The 10,022-nt window shown below is 32.3% G+C and overlaps 1 protein-coding gene across 1 annotated transcript; it reads right to left on the bottom strand.

The window, feature by feature from the left end:
• Positions 1 to 6,124: 6,124 nt before the first annotated feature.
• LOC105794113 (zinc finger protein SHOOT GRAVITROPISM 5) lies at positions 6,125 to 8,988 on the bottom strand. The gene is made up of 3 exons (XM_012623105.2): positions 8,419 to 8,988; positions 7,856 to 8,255; positions 6,125 to 7,131 (listed from the first exon to the last, which is right to left on the bottom strand). Exons 1-3 carry the CDS (start codon positions 8,528 to 8,530, stop codon positions 6,348 to 6,350), a joined length of 1,296 nt encoding a protein of 431 aa, XP_012478559.1. The 5' UTR covers positions 8,531 to 8,988; the 3' UTR covers positions 6,125 to 6,347.
• Between the last annotated feature and the right edge of the window lie 1,034 nt (positions 8,989 to 10,022).

The following is a 10,022-nucleotide window of genomic DNA, read 5'->3' as shown; positions in this document are numbered from 1 at the left end:
ATGTACCATCTTGCACTGTACACTTCGCCTCAAACTTATCAGTTTTAGACTTAACGACATGGTAGTTAATTCCATTATTGATGCTATGTAGTTTCAAAGCACCAATAAAACTATCCTTGTTGGAAAATTGATTACCAACTTCAAATTCACCCGAATCCAGTACCAAACTTGTACGATCATGCAACCGGTGTGGTAGGTTTAGAAACTCCAACGCATCATCTGTAGACAGATCGACATTATGCATGTCGGCTGTAGGTGAGTATGCCCTGAATCGTGGATCTTCTTCTTCATCTGAACCACCTTCAACATCTTCAGGTTTGGTTGGAATAGGCTCCGGTTTAGAAAATAATCCAACTTCTGCACCATTGGGCCCGGGCTCTCGAGGTGGATCCACATCAGAGTCATCTTCTAACCCACCATCATCTGCAACGTACGAGGTCCCCTCATCGGTGGACGTCGTAGGGAAGTGTTTTGCCTACTTGGACATAAAACGTTTAACGCGTCCTTGAGGAAGTGTTTTGCCTACTTGGACATAAAGCGCACCCTTGAGGGAGCGATTTCTGTCCACGTAGGCAAAATGCTTCCTCAGGGACGCGTTTTCCTGCCACGTCCCCTAACATCGCGCTGACGTGGACGCGTTTTCGGGGAAATAGGGCCATTCCGGTAAATAATCATTTCGATAATTTTTTTAAAAAATGAGATTTACCCCAAAATAACTCTATTTAATGACTTTTAAAAGAAAAAATGTCGCAAAATGTTTGGCTATCTGTGATGTTGAAAAAATGCCATAAAAATTGAAAAAAAGAAGTCGCATAATGATATTTTTTTTGGTTTTTAGTTATTTTCATATTTTAGATAAAGTCAGGAGAAGTATTAAATGTGATAATATAAATAAATAAATGAAAAGCCATGAGTTTTAATTATTTTTATATTTTATAGCTAATTGTTGATTTGGATGGTTATTGCATTAGCCTTTAACTTGGAAGCCATGGTTTCAAAATGTAATGTTTGTGTCATTTTTCATTATTTTAGTTTTATATCTATTATAACTATAACTAATACAAAAAGTCATGCAATGCTGTTATTATCCCTATAATTATAACTTCTATTATATTAATTTTTAATGTGATAGAAAATTCAATTTTAGTACTTGATGCTAGTTGATGATCTATCAATACATATGACCTACTTAAAAGTTACACATGACAGTTAATGTCAGATTTTTTTTCTCTTTTTAATTCCAGCAAGGACCTAATGATAAATGTATCCTTAACTATTTTAAATTTTTTAAAAAAAGTAAAAGTAAATGAAATTATTCACTGTTTTAATCTTCAATGTGTTCCTTTGGATACAAACTTCAGCCCAAAACAAAATGTGTTTTATAGAAATTAAAAATAAATGATTCAAAAAAATCTTAATGGCAGCTTCCATGGCTTCTCTTGTGTGCCATCTCAGTTTCACATTTAATTACTTTAAATCCAAATAAAAACATAGATAAAATCTACTCACAAATTTGATTTTTAAATATATTTTTCATAGTATAAAGCCTTTCTTTCTTCTTGTTTTTCTTCCAATTCAAAAATAGAAAGTATTTCAATACATGAGATCATTAGGATTAGCAATTGGGTTTTCTCTAGCATTTTCTTTTTTATCAAGGTTTGGTCAAAGTAACTTTTTGAAGACCACCAGAACCACCATGCCCTTCGTTCGCCTACGCCATCACTGGCGGTGGAACTAGCAATTGTGAGCAGCCACAGTATGTTTGTTGGGGTTTGAAAATTTTCTAGGTTCAGTGTTCTTATGGATATTGATGGGTTTTTTTTTTTTTGTGATGTGAATTTTCTTTCGACTGATGGGTTCGATTTTTTTAGGATTTTGGTTCAATGAATTTATTTATTTCCTTTTGGTTTTATTAATTTGGTTAATAAATAATTTAATGAAAAAATAAAATTTGAAATTTGAAGTCGACTTTATTTGCAGAAAAATTAAAGTTTCAAGCATGAACATAAATGTGAATGATAATACAATATATGATTTTAGTGAAACTAACCAACCATGAAACTTAAATATTTTTATCATGTAACTGCAAAAAGAAAGATAAAAAGAACTCTGATGCTTTTATTGATTAATTTGGAAAAAAGAAAAGAAAAGAAAGAAGAACCGGAAAGAAAAAAAAAGAAGAAGAAAAGAGAGGAAAGAACCCAAATGTTTCTATTGATTAATTGGAAAAGAAAATGAAAATGAAAAAGAGAAGAAAGAAGAAATTGTGTTTAATTTTAGTTTTAATTTATACTTGAATATTTTAATTTCTTTTAATGTTTTTATTTAATTTTTGTTTGAATATTGAAAGACCAGGCCTTTCAGAGTATGTGGTTCAAGAGAGAAGAAGAAAAATTTTTTATTTTCAATTTTCTTTTTGATTTTGATTAGAGTTATTCATAGACTGAGTCGGGTTTGAACCCTAATAAAATTTTAGGCCCGATTGATAGGTTTGGGCCCGGCTCGGCTCGAAAAATGGGTCTAAAACCTAGGTTCGGTCTGTTCGTATTAAAATTTTTTATTTTATTTTTTATAAAAAAATTAAAAAATATAATACATCAAATACACAAAAAAATTAAAAAATAAATATTTTCTAACAAATTGAAAATAAATTAAAAAGTCTTTATACTTAAATAATATTAAAATAGGTGCAACTTAACAAGTAAATGCCTCTAAAATAGTAACAAAATTAATAATAAAACAAAAGTTATATATCATTCAAAAAAATAACAGCAAAATAGTAGCAACATAATTGTGAAATGGTAGCAAAACAATGAGAAAATAATAACAAAACAACAAAAGTTTTCTTTTACAAATTCGGGTCAGACCAGACTTGGACCAAAAATACCTCACCCGAGGCCCGACCTATTTTCTAAACGGGCCTTATTTTTTTCCTAAGCCCATTTTTCGGGCCTATATTTTTACTCAAATCCTCTCACTTTTCGAGTGAATCTTCAGGCCGAGCTAGGTGACTCGGGCATGGAGAACTCTAGTTTTGATCCAACCTAATGATTTTTTTTGTTACCTAGTAATTAAAGTTAAGTGAATAATTTCTTTTACTTTACTTTTTTTTTTCTATTTAAAATAGTTAAGGGAATATTTATTATCGAGTTCTTGATAGAATAAAAAGATGAAAAATATGATATTGATTGTCATGTGTCACTTTTTAAGTGGGTCATATGTATTGATCATGTCATCAATTAACATTGTACCAAATATGATATTATTTCTTATTTTGACAATACAAGATTCTCATCCCTAAAATTATATATTATAATATTTTTAACTGTATGTTTATTATAAAAGTAAATAAATAAATAAATAAATAATTTTAGTAGTAAGAAAATATTAAATGTTTGAATTCTATAGTGTAATTAATAAGATAATGCCTTGAGTATGATCAAATATATTAGCAGGGTATGTGGTCTGGGGTTAATGTCCCCATTTTTCATTGGTAAGGTTTCAAAGCATCATAAAATATCTTTAAAGCGTTCGAAAACTTCCTTTTTTCGTGACGTTCTAAAACATCATTTGCAGTTACTTTCTTTACTTTCCTCTTTCGCAACAAAAGTCACCGTAATGGCTCAAAGTCACTAATAGTGGTACTGTTCATGTTAAAAGTCACAAAAGAAAAGTGATGAAAAGTTATTTTTTTTTTTTGTAGTGCATTGATAATGAGTTATATGGTGTAGAGGTGAGTAAGATTCGATTTGAAAAAAATAAAAGAAAATAAAAATTGAATTTCAAGTTAATTGAATCGAATTATTCGAGTCAACTCGAATAAGCAATTCAAGTTTCGAGTTCTAGTCAAGTTAGAATTTTACAATTCGAATAACTCGAATAATTTAAATAACGAATTTGTGTAAATACTTCTTTGATTCCTATCAATTTTGAAAATGAGCAAATTGGTCTCTCTCAATAAAAATTATAAAAAGAATTAAAATAATTTTAAAATTCAAAATATTTATAAAAATTCTAAATTTATATTTTTAAAAATTATAATTTTTAAAAATCATCTAAAGAATATATAAAGAAAGTTAAAAATGTTCTAAAATAATAATTTTGGACCTAAATAAGTTGATTAGTGATTCAAGTTTATCATACTAAAGTATTTTTTATTATATTGCTCTTGAAAAGGTTTCAAATTTATGTGTTCTAATATGGAATTAGTTATACTATAATAAGATTTTAATTTGACATGTTCAATTTTTTAATTGAACTTGAGCAATTTCACTCAATTTGATTCGACTCGAATTTCATTTTACTTTATTCGATTAAAAAAAATTTAAATCAAGTTAGGAGAATAAAATAAGACTCATCAACTCGATTAACTCAAAATTTTTCACTCGATTTGACTCGATCCGATCGAATGCCCCTAATGTGATGCATTCAAAATTTTTAAAATTTGATAAATTTTCAACATTTGGTTTATTTTCAATTTATACATAGCTATATTATGGCATACGAGTGAAGAAATTTATGTAAAATTATACTTATTAAATATTTATATAAAAAATAAATAAGACTTTGGTTGAAATGCTAAGAATGAAGCTCTAGAAACCTTAATGTCTTAGGTTTAACTGACATTATATGTTGATGTTATTTGATATTTATTTTAGTTTAAATTATTTTTATAGATTTTATATAAAAATATTAAAAATGTTGTTTCCTTTTCGAAAAATCTAAACATTTTCTTATGTGAATTTGTCTCCAATTATCTTGTAATATACCAACTCAAATCTCTTTATTACAAAACTCTTAAAATGAAAAACTTTCATCACTTTTAATACTCATTTACGGCATAAAAAGTGTTAGATGCTGTAGTAAAACATATTACATTTTTAGTGAAAGATTTAAGTTTAAACTTTAAAAATAATATTATTAGAAGTGTCAACGACTAACCTAAACATGTAATATAAGAGAAAAAAAGAAAACATACTCATCCTCGGCCCCAAAAAACAACTAAATATTTTCAGACTATAATTGGGTCTTGGGTCTGGCCTCTAGATCAAGGCTTCGGCTGGTTTCAAAATTTATGGAGTGGCTCCAAAGAAGTTCCAAGTTGGGCCAAGTCGATATTAAATGGAGTAAGGAGCGGAAACAAGGTATGGTGTCTACAAGGTTACGACGCATAAAAGTACTAGTAAATTCCGACGGAGACACCCGTCCCTACCTGCCTCCGCAAAATACAGTATGAAAACTGATGAAGCTGTGCTTCTTACGCATGCAATGCCAACGCTTTAAAGCTAATTTCTGGGTGATCATCTATTAAGTTAACTTCCTACCAAACAAACTCTGAAGTGTATACTACTAATAAATTAGTAGTGTTTGTTTTGCAGCAAAAGCCAAAAGAGAAATAATTGCGAGTCAGAAGAGAAGAAAGACAAGGCTACTTACTAGTGTAACATAATCGAAAAGGGTTTCAGCTTTATTTAGCCATGCGGTTCGGCTTTGGTTTTGGGGTTGAAATGGTGAAAAAGATAAGATAACAGCGATAGGACCCTGAGTAATTATTATTATTATTATTATTATTATCTTCCGACTGACCTGAAAAGCAATGGGTGGTCTCTTCCTAAATGGGAAGATGGTACTCTTGTTCTGAACAACCCACTGCCCCCCACCCCTATGGCCCCGAGAGAGAGAGAGAGAGAGATAATCAATGGAGTTTGTTTGTGTCTGCGTGTTTGGATGCGTTGAGAGGGACGACTGAGTCTGTCATTAACCAATGCAACCGCGGCACTGAAAAACATGGTGGCTTTTGAATTTACCATTTATTTGAGATGACCATTGCAGTCTCAGAGTGCATGCAGCTGTTGGAAAAGGACCATCAGATTCCTCTCTCTCTCTCTTGCTTTTATTTTGTTCTGATTTTTATCAAAGCTTTTAGGTTGCATACTACACATTCGTCAGTAGTATTCTTCAATGCCTTGCAAGGCCACCTCCATTTGCTGACTCCTACAGAGATCTTCAAATAGTAGTCCAATCACAAAATCCAAATCCAACCAATGTAATAGTTGAGAGTAGCAAAAAACCTAATGAACAACAGTTATGCTTGTGAATCACCTTTATTATTACCCTGCAACACTTTACCAACAAAACCCAACACTACACAACTTCCATTAATGTAATCAAATTAATGAACAAATTACATCACACAAATTCCAGGGTACAGCACTCCACTAACCAAACTCCAACCTTATCAAATTAATACAACAATATTATATTTTTTGGTCTATCAGTAGATAGAGTATGAATGAAAGTAAGAAAAATAAGTTTACGAAGTACAGGTGCGATATGTTTAGATGGGTTTATGTGTTAGTCGCCTTTGTAAGACTTGTTTGAATATCGTTTTCAACTTCACCTTCTGTTACCGCTGATGAAATGTAACTCGCAACAAGGGAGTTCTCTTCGGGTGGTGTTCTTGCTTGAAATTGGTGCTGGCAAGCATGACAAGTAATTTGAAGGATGGTGGAGTTTATTTGCTTTACTGCATGATCCTTTAAGGCTTGAGCCTTTTCTAACTCAGCTTGTGCTTGTTGCCGGATTCTCTTTGCCTTTGCAAACTCTTGCTCAGCTATTTCAATCTGCCTTTTCGCCTCCTGTCTTGCCTCTTCAGCATAAGTTTTCTCCTCCATTGCCACTCTTAACGGCTGGGGTGCTTGTTTCTCATGATGACCTGATTTGTTGCTTGCATCCTTGTGTGTACAAGTAACTGTTGAATATTCAACTTTGTCCCCAATATCAGACGAGCCGATTGAGAGTTGTAAGTGGGTTGGATCGTTATCATGTTTTTTGGGTGAAACTGATACCTCACTGGGATTTGATGTGGTCAAGAGTTGAAGCTCCAAATTGTGGGAGAGCGCATTTTTAGGGGAATTATGATATTTTGTAGGGCTCAAGAACATGGCATCCTTTGTCTTCGGTAACGCCAAACTAGGCCAAGGGCAAGGAGCTGTACTGAAATTGGTATCATTGGAGGGACTGGGGCTTGAAGCTGTTCGTGACAAGCAAGCCAACTGCACCCCTTGTGATTCTGGCCGTATTACACGCCCCATATGGCAAGCATCTTGATGTTCAATAAAACTCTCAACTCTATAAACATAGAAAGGAAAACTTAATTATAAAAATGAGTCAGATTTATTCAAATGGCTTCATCTAGTAGTATGTGTATGTATTTATTGGTGAAGAACCAAGGAAAAAGAGGAGATCATCAAACCCTTTCAAGTACTATTTAATAATACATTTACATATAAATATAATATTAATTGATATAATAAAGAAAATAACACTGAAATCTATGAATTGCATAGAAAAATAGTAGGAGAGAATTTATATACTAAAAAAAAAAAACAAGATAAACTGAAAGCAAATCATTCAGGACATATACAGTCACATGAAATAAAGACGTGTTATGGGGTTTTGAAACGAACAATCACACCACCAACGGGAACTGATCTTCGGGAAATGTGTTGAGCTGCCTATAAACAAGTTTTTAAGTAGTGGATTAAAGTTCCATCAGTCAAAAAACAAAGTGATGTATATACAGTATTTTTCTTTCTATCTTTGTTTGCTTTTATGCTTTCCAAGTCAAAACTCAAGTCATGAGAAAAGGGACCAGGTTGAGAGAGAATTCAACATGTAATCATGGTCTTCTTTTGCTTCAGAATATGTACCACCAAAAGATGCAAAAACACCGGCACAATTTTAGTATAGATCTAAAACACTGTTGATTACTTTTTTGAGGACAAAAAAAGGAATGGAGATATTTAATTATGGTATGTGTGTGTATGTGAAAAGGAAAATCAAAAAAAGAAACCTTGAAAATACTCTGCCGCAATCACAAGAATGGCCTCTGGTGCCGCAGGTTTTAAGATGAGCCTTGTAATCAGATTGAACGGCGTAGGCCTTAGAACATTTATCGCAGACCCATTGCTTGTGGTTGCTGTGTTTCCTCCTGAAGTGCTTCTTGATCCCAACCAAATCGCCGAGAGCATGGCAAGGGTCGTGGTGTAGGCAAGTGGGCTCCGGGCAAACGAAGACCCGCTTCCTCACCACTGGTGTTTCCCTCTTCAGCAGCTTCCATGGAACCTTGTGCCGCCTCCTGTGCATCTGTAGGTTTTGGTCTCTCTGGAATCCTTGATTGCAGATCTCACACACGTATCGGTCCGATTCTAGCAGCGTTTTAGGCGACAAAGAAACCACTTCCGCATCTGGATCTACATAACAAACCCAAACCCCAACCCCATGTATATTATATGCATATTCATTCTAATTACGACCCAAAGAAAAGCAATCATGAAAAAAAAACAATTATATATATGAATTTAATGTTGGATATATAATATATATATATATATATGAATATGATATGATACGTACCTGGTGTTCCTGCGGGTCTTCTTTTCCTCTTATTGATATTAGTAGTGCCATTCTCTAAGCACGAAAATGGCTCCGAGGAAGGAAGTGAGGAACAAGAGTTATTGGCCAACATGAGTAGAGTAATTATTCCACCAAAAGCTCTCTTCTTGGTGCGAGCGATTAACTAGTTTAATATAACCCCAAAGATACCAAGGCAATATATATTTTTAATTTTCTGACTCTGTAAAGTTGAACAGTCTTTATTTAAAAAGAAGACGAAAAAGGAAACAAAAAAGAAAAGAAAGCTAAGAGATCATGGAGAGGAGAGAAGGGGAGGATTGGTTTTTTGTTGTTAGGGTTTGATGATTATATTGATCAGCTTTGGGTTTAAAGGCTATAAAACATGTGTTCAGCTTTAGTAATAGTAAATAGTAGTATCAGCTTTTTCATCCATTTCTCTCTTTCATGGTAAGGTAACCCTCATCATCCTCAGGTATTATGGACTCGATAAAAACTGGTTCAAAGGGAAGTAAGAAACACTGCCAATGAAAATGGTTGAACCTTGATCCCACTGGCAGAGAGAGAAAGAAAGATGGCCCAAATTTCAGAAACATCCCCACAAAGGTACAATCTCTCATAATTAATCTCACTCGGTAAAACTTTTGCTTATATTTTAATTACATATAATACATGTAAAATACTGAAAATATAAGCCGGCCACCCTCCATTTACACGTAAGATCTTCATCTCCCCCCCCCCCCTCCAATTGTCTTCCAAACCCGTTCTTAACTGTTGGAGTTAGATTACTTTTTTTTTCCTTTATAGATTATTAAAATGAAGGATTATTTTATTTTGGTTAAAATATATTCCAAGTCCTTGTTTTTTTGCATATTCAGAATTTAGCTTCTATTTTTATTTTCAAAAATTTAGTCTATCTACTTTCGTATTTCAAAATTCAGATCCAATTGTTAATTCTAATTAAATTCTTCTAATAAATTTATTAATGTGATACTGTAACAAAAAGAAGTCATTTTAATTAATCTGAATTTACCAAACGAATTTTAACGGTCTTAACAATTCGAATTGCATTTTTATACCCAAAAATAAATGTACTAAATTTCTTGAAATAAAAGTAGATGAACTAAATTCCAACTGTATGAAAGTACAAGAGCTTGGGACATATTTAAACTTTCTTTTTTTGTAACAAATTTGAAAGGTTTAAATATGAATTTTGTATGTGTTGAGTTGTTTGTCAGTTGTAAGTTAAGTTGCAACTAAAGAAACGATTGAAAGAGTAAAATAGTAGAGATGGACACAAGAATGAACATTTCTAGCATGAGCTTCACTAAAAAAAACTTACTAAAAGCTTTTACTAAAATATCTAACGATTTATCAATATTTTTAAAGATTTATCAATATATCATTAGTAATATTGGTAAAGTGTTAAAAATATTGGTAAGACCAATATTGGTAAATTGTTAAAAATATTGGTAAATAATTAGATATTTTGGTAAAAACATTTTATAGGCTTTTTTTTAGTAGAGCTCATGCTAGAATTTCCCCCACAAGAATTGGTTACCCACTTAGGAACATTTTCCCTATGTCTACAGGGCTTTACCTAGATA

Source organism: Gossypium raimondii, chromosome 3 (genome assembly GCF_025698545.1).
Source record: "Gossypium raimondii isolate GPD5lz chromosome 3, ASM2569854v1, whole genome shotgun sequence".
Taxonomy (NCBI): domain Eukaryota; kingdom Viridiplantae; phylum Streptophyta; class Magnoliopsida; order Malvales; family Malvaceae; genus Gossypium; species Gossypium raimondii.
Note: the sequence above shows the minus strand (reverse complement) of the source record. Positions and strands in the feature narration are given on the sequence as shown.